The sequence below is a fragment of the Labeo rohita genome, chromosome 16 (assembly GCF_022985175.1).
Source record: "Labeo rohita strain BAU-BD-2019 chromosome 16, IGBB_LRoh.1.0, whole genome shotgun sequence".
Classification (NCBI taxonomy): domain Eukaryota; kingdom Metazoa; phylum Chordata; class Actinopteri; order Cypriniformes; family Cyprinidae; genus Labeo; species Labeo rohita.
In genome coordinates this window covers 26615764-26629080 of record NC_066884.1, presented here as the reverse complement: position 1 = coordinate 26629080, position 13317 = coordinate 26615764, and the positions used below count along the sequence as shown (strand labels likewise).

The 13317-nt window shown below is 35.5% G+C and overlaps 1 protein-coding gene across 1 annotated transcript; it reads right to left on the bottom strand.

Moving 5' to 3' along the window:
• Positions 1–1520: 1520 nt before the first annotated feature.
• On the bottom strand, positions 1521–12673 carry hibadhb (3-hydroxyisobutyrate dehydrogenase b). The gene is made up of 8 exons (XM_051132029.1): positions 12520–12673; positions 11721–11881; positions 10701–10810; positions 10339–10460; positions 6158–6291; positions 5980–6056; positions 5442–5598; positions 1521–2267 (listed from the first exon to the last, which is right to left on the bottom strand). The coding sequence occupies exons 1-8, from the start codon at positions 12587–12589 to the stop codon at positions 2109–2111; spliced, it is 990 nt and encodes a 329-aa protein (XP_050987986.1). The 5' UTR covers positions 12590–12673; the 3' UTR covers positions 1521–2108.
• Positions 12674–13317: the final 644 nt, after the last annotated feature.

Genomic DNA, 13317 nt, shown 5'->3' with positions numbered 1-13317 from the left:
AAAAATCGTGTAAAATCACAGTATAATTACAACTGCATAAAGAATGCGCACACTTTACGATATTAAATTACTCCGATGTACACAGCTGTAACAATCATATGAGTGCCGTTTGATAGTCTTAGAAACATGTTTTAGAAACATGTTTTATTCTATCAATAGACCTATAGTAAAAAAAAAAAAAAAAAAAAAGGTAAAAGAACAAAATAGGAATTGAGATGTAGCATGGCCGTAAGCAGTTTGGTCAGTTGATGATGAATGACTGTCCACATAATCCGAATTTGAAGCGGCTGCGGGCCGGTGACTAGCAAATGATAGAAAAAAAAACTACATAACGAATACACAGTCAAATAAAAAGGACAATTAAGCTATTTTTCCAGTCTAGAAGAACTTTACCTCTGAGAAAGGATTATTTTCAATGACCAGAGGGGACGAGAGAATGTAATGCGTTCAATGAGTCAAACGGAATGGGATTTCGGGTTTTGGGCTGTCTGAAGTCTAACTACCCCATGGTCCTCTGTTTGTAAGACCTGCCAACTAGATAACAACACAGCACTTAGGCCTCCATGCTTAATGGACTTTTTATGGGTTTGTCCTGTGATCATGTGACCTCTAGCATTATGGCCTCTGTGTGGCTCTTTGGTGGGTAGATCAGAAACATGCCGCTGACGGTTTTTCCCCCTCGTTTTGGAAACCAGGACTGCAAAAGTGAGTGTGACAAGAAGAGCCGAAAGACAATGAGAGAAGATGAAGGAGCAACGGATAGTTCTGAGGGGAGAAATGGAGGGGAAAAGTGAGACATGAAGGTCATGAAGACAAACCTGGTTATGTTCCTCGCAATATGTTGCTTCATGTGGCACACAAACAGATGAAATTCTGAATATCATTTTTACTAGGTTTCTGATCGTGAAATGTCTTCTCACCCTCATATGTCATTCCAAACCAGTATGCATGTCTTCTTTACAAGACAAATGATTATATTTTGTCCCTTTTTTGTCCATTCAGTAAAGCCTAATGTTGGTTTGATCCCTTCGTCTTTCACTGTACAGATAAAAACCTTTTCAAAACAGTCTTCAAAAGATCTTTTGTGTTCTACAGAAAAAAAGAGGTTTGGACAACATAAGAGCGAGTAAATAATGTCAGCGTTATTATTGGTGGGTGAATTATCCCATCCAGTCTAACACAGAACATGAAACTTAAAATTACAATTTCCGTGATGTGTAAAAGATTTGTAGTGTTGATGACTCATCTTTATTGTGCATGTTACGTGCCACTGAACGCAAGGTGAGGCTTTATAAAGAAGCATCAAAAAACATTCCACTGCATGACCTTGAAGAGAGGGAGGAGACCAGGTAAAAATATGTGCTGTGTTGCATCATTTTTAACTGGTTGGCCACATTCATCGGGATTACCTATACAATTGTAAACCTGGATAAGTACTCCGACAATTCCACTTCGTTTTCCAGGTTTATGGACAATCGGAAAATAGTTGTTATGGAAACATGTATCAACACGCAACAGTCTTGACATCAAAACTACAGGTGTCTCCTGCTTTAATTTCCAGGTGTTTAAATTTACATGAATACAACATGTAGATCCAGCACCGTTAACAAGACAAGCCAACCGCAAATTTGACTCAACAGATACATTAAGTACATAAAAACTAAAATTTTACATATGCAAAGAAAAGGAGTGTAACTGGCTGATTGGAGTCTTGCGAGTGTGTGGTTGGTGAGAATGAAATGATACTGTTTTGAATCTTTCGTTAGCCTATACAGCAACGAAGGCAAGAAAAAAAATTAAATTCACAGCATCTAATTAATTGATTCATTAGTGGATGACTAATTATATAGGGGTGGGCCCACAAAAGTAACATGATTCCAACAGGAACGCACAGCCTCAAATGCTACACACACAGAACACACACACACTTTTCCCACTACCATCCAATCTACATATATATGTATTCATTCAGTCACTCATTCATTTATGGCTCCCAGCACACGCATGCCAATGAAATCACATAGTTGGGTCAAAGTTTTGCAAGTCAGGTCATGTGAAAGGCAGGCAGTGCTGGGTAAGGCTGTGGAAGGGGCAGAGAGTGTTGCTTTCTACTGGCCCTCCTCTTCTCGAAGGAACTGGAAGACAGATGAGAAGTCTTTGCTGGCGTAGCCTCGTGCGCACATCATGCGGTAAATCTGATGGGCCAGAGAGCCCAGTGGCACTGGTGTCTTTGTGTTAGTTGCTGTATTCTGAGCAAGTCCCAGATCCTGAGGATAAATGGCAGTAAAAGTTAATGAGAGAGATGCATAACTGCAAATTTGAAAAATTACTGTGTTCTTACATTTAAAAAAGGTGAACTGGAACATAATGCAGGGTTTCAAGGCAATTTTAAAGGAGACCTATTACTAACTTAACATGCAGTCTTAAAAGAAAAAAATAAAATAAACACACCAGTGGGAAACGTGACAATATGTGAATGAATGTATCGGTGGTAGCAGTTATATAATAAGTGTTTATTGAGCAGCAAATCAGCATAGAATTAAAATTCAGGTTTGCCAGGAATAAATTACATTTTAAAATATGTTCACATTGTATAAATAAATAAATAAAAATAAAAAAATTGTTTTATTGTATTATTTTTATTGTATTTTTTGATTTAAAGAGATTTCTCAAAAACATAACTTTATTCCAAATGTTTGACTACCAGTATAAAAAGTGAAAAAAATACACCAGACTTCACTGATCAATTATTTAGGTTATTAGTTTCATTATAGGGCCCTATGAAATCCAGTATATTTTTCTTTTTTCAAATTCATTTTTTTCCCCCTTAATTCCCTTTTTTTTCCGTTTCTATTTTTCTAGACTCTGCTTTGATGGTTCAGGTAAATTTTAAGAATTAAAAAGCATGTCTAATTAATTAAAATCATGAAAGGTACACAATTTTAAAGCAATTTATCACAAGGTTACCAAAAATCAAATTTTTAAGGTCCTATGAAATGCATTTTATTTTCTCCCAAATTCCACTTTTTTCCCATTTAAAATTTTTCTAGATTCTGTTTTAATAGTTAAGTTAAATTTTAGGAATCAAAAAGCATGTCTAATTGAAATCATGAAACTTACACTAACAACAATTTATTAGAAGTTTAACAAAAATCAAATTTTTAGATCACCCTATGAAATGCGTTTGATTTTTTCCCAAAAGTCAGTTTTTACCATTTAAATTTGTCTGGATTCTATTTTTTCCTTAATTTTTCTTGACTCTGTTTTGATGATTCAGGTAAATTTTACTAATCAAAAAGCATGTCTAATTAATTAAAAATCACAAAACCTAGACAACAGCAATTTATTAAAAGTACCAAAAAATTCATTTTTTAAGGCCCTATAAAATACATTTCATTTTTAAAAAAATTTAAATTAAGTTTTTCCATTGTAATTTTTCTGGATTCCATTTTTTTCCCCATTTAAAGGTTTCTAGACTTAAATGATTTAATTAAATTTTATTAACCAAAAAGCATGTCTAATTAATTAAAAATCACAAAACCTAGACAACAGCAATTTATTAAAAGTTTACCAAAAAATTAATTTTTTAAGGCCCTATAAAATACATTTCATTTTTAAAAAAATTTAAATTAAGTTTTTCCATTGTAATTTTTCTGAATTCCATTTTTTCCCCATTTAAATGTTTCTAGACTTAAATGATTTAATTAAATTTTATTAACCAAAAAGCATGTCTAATTAATTGAAATCATAAAATGTACACAATTTAACAGCAATTTATTAAAAGTTTAACAAAAATTACATTTTAAGGCCCTATGAAATACATTTTATTTTTTCTCAAATCTAACTTCATTTTTACCAAATTCTGTTTTTTATTCATCGTCTGAATTCCATTTTAAGAGTTTCATTAAATTGACACTAAAGCAGACATCTCGTCTGTTACGGCACACTATCTCTAACATCCTGCCAGCATCAAATCAGACACAGAGATGAAACAGTGCAGTTAGATCACATTTATTTAAATGAATTATAGCATTTATTTCAATAAATTACTGATCGAGAAAGAGAGAGAAGGCGAGAAAGAAAGTGATGACAGTTGTGTGTGTTACCTGCTGCGTGTCTGCACGTCCCTTCTACAAACTAATTAATCAAAAAACAGCAGTTTTACCACCACCTTGCTGAGGAATATAATGTAGCGATCTAGTAGCTAGGCTATTTTTTAATCAAAATCATGTGAACGCGTTGACAAGTTTATGTATGCAAGCTGCACAATGCAATCTCCGACCTCTCTTTCTCTCTCTCTCAGTGTGTGTGTTCAATTAAAGCAGTGCATTAATATAAAACAGTGATTAAACTGACTTGGAACTACCTGTGCGTTACACAGTTTTACTGCATACCTGCCAGCCAATCAAAATATAATATAATATAATATAATATAATATAACCCGGAATAAGCAACATATAGTTAATATGGAATGCTCTTTAGCTAGATTTAATAAAGCTAAACCAAGAACAGTACAGGCCTGGCATAGAGTTGTAAAATCTATTTGTGATCGGTTTATTGGGTAGTAAGATGTATTTCCTTAGATTTGTGACTCTTATCTAGGGTATTACCATCTTGTATGAAGGTTGTGCTGACAGTATTTGTTTCTTATCTCTGTTTTGTTCGGCTGTGGTTTATTTTTCTATGCTTTGCTGTTGTTTTGAAAATGTATTAAAAAGAAAATACAAAAATAAAAAAAAAAAATTAAAAAAAAAAAAAAAAAAAAAAAAATAATAATAATAATAATAATAATAAAATAAAAAAAAAATAAAAAAATAAAAATAAATAAAAATGGGAAAAAAAAAAAAAGTATAACTGTGTTATTGTGTACATTTTTCTAGTAAATATTTCTTAAAAATAATGTTTTGATAATTTTATTACTACTAGTAGTAGTAAGAGTAGTAGTAGTAGTAGTAGTAGTACTACTACTACTACTACTACTATCATTACAGTTAGTAAAAGATTTCTGCTACAATTTCTTCAAGTTAAACTGAACTTTTATTTTGAGGGGTTGCTGTGAAGACCCTTAAGTTTTTGTTTGTACTTGATATGACGGTAGTTTTGTTTTTACATGTGGTTTCTACGTCAGAACGCTGGCTCCTGTGGTGGCAGCAGCACCACACGCATATTGCATTGACTATTTTAACAGTGTCCTTACTACCTGCGTGTCACTTGCGTTGCTGTCTATGCAGGGTTAGATAGCTCTCAGATTTCATCAAAATATCTTAATTTGTGTACCGAAGATGAACGAAGGTCTAACCAGTTTGGAAAGACATGAGGGTGAGTAATTAATGACAGAATTTTAATTTTTCGGTGAACTATACCTTTAACATGCTTCTATAATAATTATAATAATGGTCTAGATGAAGATTTGCAAAAGACCATGGTAGATAAAGCAAACCTTGGCCATTAGTGTTGTTCCGAAGCCACCTTGGTAGTTGTTTGCTGAGGGCACTCCCTCCATCACTCCCGGGACAGGGTTGTATGTGTCACTTGACCAGCAGCGACCAGAACTCATGTTCAAGATCTTCGACAGAAGTTTTGGGTCAAGCCCTAATCTGTGAATGCACAAAGTAATACAAACCATACATGGTAAAAATGAGAAAATAATACAATATACAATAAAAATGCATCAAGACAGCGCCATCATTTAATCAGGTGTAACACAGTTTGCTGAATATTTACTTAACCTAGGCCATGTAGATGACGTAGATGAGGTTGTCTTCATCAAAACAGATTTCGAAAAATGTACTTGTATTTTGTCCAAAACCAACAGTTTAAAGTTAAAATGCCTTTGAATTTGTTTCTTACACACACCCAGCTTTTTACTTTATAAGATGTTTTTTTTTCCATCTTGACGGCCTGAGGATGAGTGCAGTTTCAGCAAATTATCATTTTTGGATGCACTATTCCTTCAAGTAATTAAACGTGAACTGCACCTGATTCCCAAGTTCATGGTCTCCGCTGTTCCAATCATCCCAATGGCCAACAGCATATTGTTACAGATTTTAGCTGCCTACAAACAAGGAAGAGAGAGAGAGAGAGAGATCAAGATCAGAAATAAATCAGCACCTTTCTAAGAATGGCACTATATTCTTAAAGACATCCTGTTTGTACCTGTCCGGTGCCAACTTGGCCACAGTACACCACATTAGCGCCCATACAGCTCAGAAGCTCCTTGGCTGCATTGAACTCCTCCTCTGGCCCACCAACCATAAAGGTGAGCTTACCTGAAGTGGCAGCACCAACACCTGAGAGAAACAGAAAACGATGCAAATCATACTGTACATAGTTACATTACACACACACTTTAACGGATAGTGTAGACAAAAATGAAAATTACCCTATAATTTATTTACCCTCAAGCCACCCTAGGTGTATATGACTTTGTACTTTCAGACGAATGCAATTGGAGTTATATTAAAAATGTCCAAGCTTTATAATGCCAGTGAATGGGTGTTGAGATTTGGAGGTCCAATAAAGTGCATCCATCCATCATAAAAAGTACTCCACACAGCTCAGAGGGTTAAGAAAGGCCTTTTGAAGCAAATCGATACGTTTTTGTAAGAAAAATATCCATATTTAAAACTTTAAAAAACGCAATAGCTTACGTGCGTCGTACGTGCGTTCACACCCTAACCCTAATCTAAGAACCAATGATGTCTGATGATAGCTGACATTCGAGGTTTGTGTCTTGTTTGCTTTCAGGGTTAATTGAGGCCTAAATTTGGATTTGTTCTTCAGACAAAGTGATTTGAAGTTACTTCAGAAATCTTTGAATAAACCAGTCGAGTCACATGGACAGGATATGGCGCTTGAAACTTCCGCACACCACTAATTTTTGTTGTAAGGACAAAAACAGCTGAAACTTCGTTAAAATATCTCCTCGCGTTATGCAGAAGAAAAAGTCCAAACGAATTTGAACAAACATGAGGGTGAGGAACAAACAGAAGAATTTTTGAGGGTGAACCTGTTTCAGCTGACATACAAGTTCGAGTTCCCCAGAAGACCACTGTAACAACAACACGGAAGTCATTGAAGATTCCATCCAGCGTGTCAGAGAAGGAACAACCACATAAACAAGTGACTGAAGCTCTAATGTGATTGTTTCCACATCATCATACCAGTCACCTCTTTAAGCTTAAAGGATTGAGAGGACGTGTCTTCAAAATGTAACACCATCGAAGTGCCATAATTACTCTTAGAGAGGAAAGTTCTATAAATACACAAGCACTTTACCATCTGCTGCAAACACAGACGCGCATGACGTCAGGGCCAGTTTGTTGTGGCTCACGTTTCATTAAGCCTCCTTCAGACGTGCTAACACGGAGCTGAGAATAATGTCTGGAGGGTCTAAGTAAAGAGAATGAGCAGGTCTGTGGATTTCTTATGACTCTTTCACTAACCAAGAGCGGGTCCAACGGTATGTTAGCCAAACCCCACTGACGCATATGAATTGGGAGAGGCAACAATTTAAGGAAAGCAAACTAGAAGCACATTGTTTTTATGTGCCCAAGGACCAGAGGAAACAACTTCCTGATTAAAAGGAGGATTGCCATAAAGCACAAACTAGCTGCTGACTGAGTTAAACATTTCTTGTTAGGTGACAACACAGGTCATTTTCACACCTAAGGCAAGTTTATAAGCAGCACACAGATTCAAACACTGAGGAAAGTATGTGTACAGTACAATAAACTAGACTTTTAAAGTCATTTCTAACAAATAACTGCCATGTAAAGAGTTCATTTGCTTTAATTTTATTACTATAATCCACTTGTATAAAAATAGTATATACACTTTTGCATTTCGACTCTTACACAGATTGGTTTTGCTGCTGTGCCTTTAAGAAACAAGCAACAGAGCCTTTCTCAGGATCTGCTCGAACACTTTTGGGTTTGTAGTCATGTCAAATTGTTCTTCACGCCCCCATCCTTTAATACTGAATCATCGGAAACAGGGAAGAAACTTCAGCCACTCTTTCCTACCACTGGGATCCTTCGAAAAGATATAGGGAGTGGGAGACATTGCACACAGTGTCTATCCTAAAAGATCAAGGATTATTTGATACATTCTGATATAACCAAATTTAATCACTGCTTCTCAACAGGGGGGCCTCAGCTGCGGGATATGCTGCGCCTTGTTAACAAGCAGAAAACAAACATATCTGAAGATTTTGACAGAGAGGATGACTTTTAATTTCTTTCCCAACCTTACTAATTTGAACCAGAATATACAGATGGTAAACGTGTTGTGATACTCTCGTGATGTGAATGTGCATCTAAAACTGACACGAAATGTTGAATTTAGTCGTTATTCTCAAAAAGTATTCTCGTAGCTTCATAACGTTATGGTTGAACCACTGATGTCACGTGGACTATTTTAACAATGTCTTTTCTACCTTTCTGGGCCTTGCACATGTCAGCTGCGCAGGTTGGAATCATATGAGGGTAAGTAATTAATGATAGAATTTTCATTTTTGGGTAAACTATCCCATAATTCAGTGCAGTGGGAAAGAAAGCAAAAGCATAAATCTGAGCTAACCTACTCTACTGGGTTTTAAGGTACATCTGAGACGCACAAAGAAAGTGGGTCTTATTAGGCTGCAAGGTGGACAGAAATAAAACCCTGTCCAGTTCCTTTCACTTCCCCACAATTCAAGCAAAACCACTACCCACATTAGTCAAGGTTCTCTTTGCAAGTCTCAGTCTACATGTCCTGGTTATGACAAACAAAACCTTTCTTTGCACATTAAATAATAATAATAATAATAATAATAATAATAATAAGTTAATAAGTTCTTATATTGGATACCAAAGAATGTACCTCTGCACAGACTCAAACATCCCAATTTGTACACTTTTCTGTACCATTTAAGTGTGAGTAGTGTGTTCACTTCAAATACTATATCATGCATGTGGTGTGGGATGTTGGACGCTTCAGTCATAGTGATGCTAGCTGACAGACTAACCACATAAAATTCATACACTAGACAATACTGTACATAATGCACAGTATTACAAAATTACAGTAAAATGGCAAAAAATAAATAAATAAAAAATGTAGTTCCCCCCCCCCGCTGTACCGAAATCATACCGAACCGTGACATTAACACTAAGGTACGTACCGAACCAATCAAAGTATATAGTACGTCACTGACCCTAAGCAACTGCAAAAAACAAACAAACAAAAAAAAAACGTCATTTACAAAATAAGGTAAAACAATGATGTCAGGCGATTTTGAAGTTAGAGGAGAAAACGAGATGGAGTTTTTCACCCCAATCTACATTTTTTAATTGCAGCACAGACGGAGAACTAACCACACATGACTTTTCCAACGTGATTACGCAATACACGAAGACACGCATTGCAGAGCTACTGCAAGATGAGCATTTGTGGTTAAAAAGGATATTAATTATTTTTAAGAAAATTCATTAGATAAGACCCTTATTCTATATTATGATGCTGCATTGAAACTGTAATTTGGAAGGTCAAACTGTTGGGAACCATTGAAGTCCAATATATGGAGAAAAATCCTGTAATGTTTTCCTCAAATTTCTTTGCAACTGAAGAAAGTAAGTCATGAAAATCTTGGATGACATGAGGGCAAGTAAATTATCAGGAAATTTTTATTCTGGAAGTGAAACTAATCCTTTCATAATATTTGTTTGTTCAAAATGTAGACCTCAGCTATTTCTGTATAGGACCTTATCCTATACAGTACATAGGTTTTAAAAGACGGGTTACATGAGAAATTACTTGTCTCCATTTCCACCATAAGTTGAGGTCACGAGATCAATTCCCAGATGCTGGCTTTTGATTTAGTCTATAACTCAAAGAGTCCACACCAATGGCCGGATTAAGAAAATGGACAAAATGAGGCAGGTGATAAAACACTTTCCTATCAACAAACCTGCAAATCACCCATGACTGACTGAAACAGAGGACAGAAAGAATAAAACTCGATGGTGTAACTGGTGTGTCCTGAAAGTCGACTTCATGAACTTTCAAATTGCTGAAAATGTTGTAGTTTGCCTACTACAGCAAGGAGAAATAAAAGCCAGAAGATGGTAAAGATCAGGTCTGAATGTCAATGCAAAACTGAATTCCATTATTAACATGAAAGAAAACCACAATGCTTGAACTGAAAGCCAAAGATTCTTTAAGAAATTTGTACCTCTTCCCAGACGGTGACTAGTTTCATAACTCAGACTATGGGTGTGTGATTTATGAAAGCTTTAAAACATGCACTAACAAACATCTGCATTTACATATGTAGTGAGAATTTGTCATCATCTCACCTCCAGACACTGGGGCATCCATGAAAACAGCTCCCAGTTTCTCTGCGGCTACCGCCATTTCCTTGGAGACAGCTGGATCAATAGTGCTGGAATCAATGAGTAGGGACCCCTTCTTCACTTTCCTGTAAAGATACCACTATACAAGATCTGTCTAGTACATGCGTCATGCCTTTTACTGCTGATTTACGAAAAAAAAAAATAATAATAATAAATCTAAAATTCCACTTAATCTGGATGTTATTGTCTTAATTTATGTATAGCTAAATATATGATGGCTTTTACTTGATTTTTTTTCCCTTTACATCGCTCAAATTAAGTTAATCTTCAAGACTATTAAGCCTGTACAGGAAGGACACCCTTACTTCAGGATGCCATTTGGGCCTGTATACACATCTACAACATTGGGGCTGGAGGGAAGCATTGTGATGATTCGATCTGCTTTGTCTGCCACATCCGCAGGGCTATCCAGGATCTGAGAACAACAGAGAAAACAAACAAAAAGTATGTCTGATTCAGGCAATGTGAAAAAATATATCTTACTCAAAAAAGCTTCTATACAGAGTGTTTTCACAACGCGGCCATATTGACTGCACTGAGCGTAAACAATGCCACTGAACCGAATGAAACTTGCATATTTTGCTGATTATTGCTGCTGAAAATGGTCAATTATTGTCATGTTTTGGGCTGCACTAATCAGTCGGACAGGGAAAAACATTTGGAGTATTACAGACTGACAGAACTTATAACAAATCAAGGAGAAGAGTGCAAAAAAAATAAAAAAAACCTAACGCCAAAAGGCGTTTGTGGTTGGAAGTCCTGGTTCAGTTTGGCCAGGGCAAGAATCTTGACAACATTCATGTTTGTTCTATTCTTTTCCGGTCAGATAGTTGAAATATTGGGCTAATATCTTAATTAATACTGTTTGTACTTATATTTACCACCCATTAACTTTAGTTTGTCAAAATATTGCGCCTTTTTCTGCTTACTAAGTACTTCTCTATATGATTTAGCAGCTTCCACATGTTTTTTTCGTGGTTTAGACAACATGCATTAGCAGAACAACGTATTCAGTAGTACATTAACCAAGCAATCCATGCTGTTTACATCCGAGTATCGCTGACATGGCTGTGCATCCAGGTAACTGACCAAATCGTGTCGTAAGTGCAAACCCTCTATACTGTCAGTCTAAAATAATATAATAAGACAAAATAATCATACAGTGTTTTTGCAAAAATTGCATATGCATATCTACTTTGAACAAAAGGGTTCTCTATACTGTCAGAATAAAACAAAGATGAAATCAGTCACAAAAAGCATGTACATCACAGTGTTTAACACAAGTCAGACGTGACCGAGTTAAGTTTTATGTCTGTTATCCTGACCTGAGCTCCTAGTTCCTGTAGCTCTTTGCAGGACTCCGGAAATACATCTGAGGCTATCACTGGATATCCATGTTTTATGAGGTTCTTTGCCATTGGGTTTCCCATGTTCCCCAAGCCAATGAAGCCCACCTGGGTTTTAGAGGCCATGGACCTGATGGAGACTAAAAAGAGACATGAATTATCTAATTAGTTTCATATTAAATATTTCACATTTTATGTGATGTTTTAGCATTTAACATGACTATTACACATTAAAATAATGAAAATATGATATGCACAATTTAAGAATAGAGCGTGATAAGTCTGTGCATGTTGACCTAGAGGCAGATATTTGCAAATACACCGAGTATTATATTCAAAAAATGTCCCTTTTGGGTATATCAAATAATAAAACAAAAGCAAATTCATAAAAAGCCCTCTAAAAAGTTGAAAAAATTCTTGCTTACTGCTTAAACGAAAGATGCTTAATTCTTTTGTAAATGCAATCTGGTTAAATGAACTTGATTTATCATAATATATTTACATTCACGCATAAAGATATCAGAAAACACTTTGCAACTGCAACCATTTACCAACCGTCCAGTTTATTTCAGTGGCACCTGAGTCTGATAACCGTAAGTATAATAGTCTTCTCATGTTTCAGTGACTTACACACTATGACTTTAGCCTAACAGCTACTACCGAGAGCTGCCAAAGCTTTGCATCATATCAGATCCTTGCTACACGAAAAATTAGCATGGAAGTGCACATTAGCAGACAAAAACATAACATTTTTAGGATGACGATGCAAACACTTTACCCTGCACGGCGCTGACATGGTTATGACACTTTCTTACTAGACACCGCGAGCCCCTTAACAGAGCGGCCATGCTGCTTCGGTCTTGACCTTCGACTTACAGTGACGCCATTGGATAAACGATGATTGACATATGTGCCGCCATACGTTTTATTATCTCCGAACGCGTTGTCCAATCACATCCAAGGGAAGGCGGGACATACTAAAAATCTCATAATAGATCAATGGAAAAATAAAAATAACTTGTATCTGCCCCTATTTAGCTAGTCTGTTATTTAATTGATCTCAGCAAACTTTTATCATTTGTATGTTATAAAAGGATTTAATCGCATTTATGTTTTATAATTGTACATGCAAACGAACATTTGTCTTAATATTTCAACACTCAACCTTAAGACATTTAATTTTTAAGGATCTTAATATAAACCTACTTAGAAAAAAACCCTAAATGTTTTTTGTTGTTGTTGTTGTTGTTTAAATAAACAATATAAATATATATATACAATTCATTTGTTTGAGTACATCATATGTTGATAATCTTAAAAAAGGTAACGTTAACGTTATATTACTTTGATACATTATATAATGTAACATTTCTATTACTATATGCCATGGATTATTTTATTAGAGTATCAAGCAAATTAGCCTCAGGGAAGTTTTTGTATCTATAACTAAAGAGCCCCAATAAATGTAGTAACAAAATACTACCCTTAAAACGCATATAAGTCTGTATAATAATATCAAACGCGTAAACTGCATGAAAATGAAAGCTCAAGTGAGTTGTTGCGGATATGATGTGTG

Bases quoted from the DNA above. Each gene is read 5' to 3' on its own strand.
- hibadhb (XM_051132029.1), bottom strand. From the start codon at position 12,589: ATGGCCGCTCTGTTAAGGGGCTCGCGGTGTCTAGTAAGAAAGTGTCAT. The intron at 10,811-11,720 runs GTCAGGATAACA...TGTTGTTCTCAG, and splicing joins TACAGGAACTAGGAGCTCAG to ATCCTGGATAGCCCTGCGGA. The intron at 5,599-5,979 runs GTGCAGTTCACG...GTGCATTCACAG, and splicing joins ACCATGAACTTGGGAATCAG to ATTAGGGCTTGACCCAAAAC.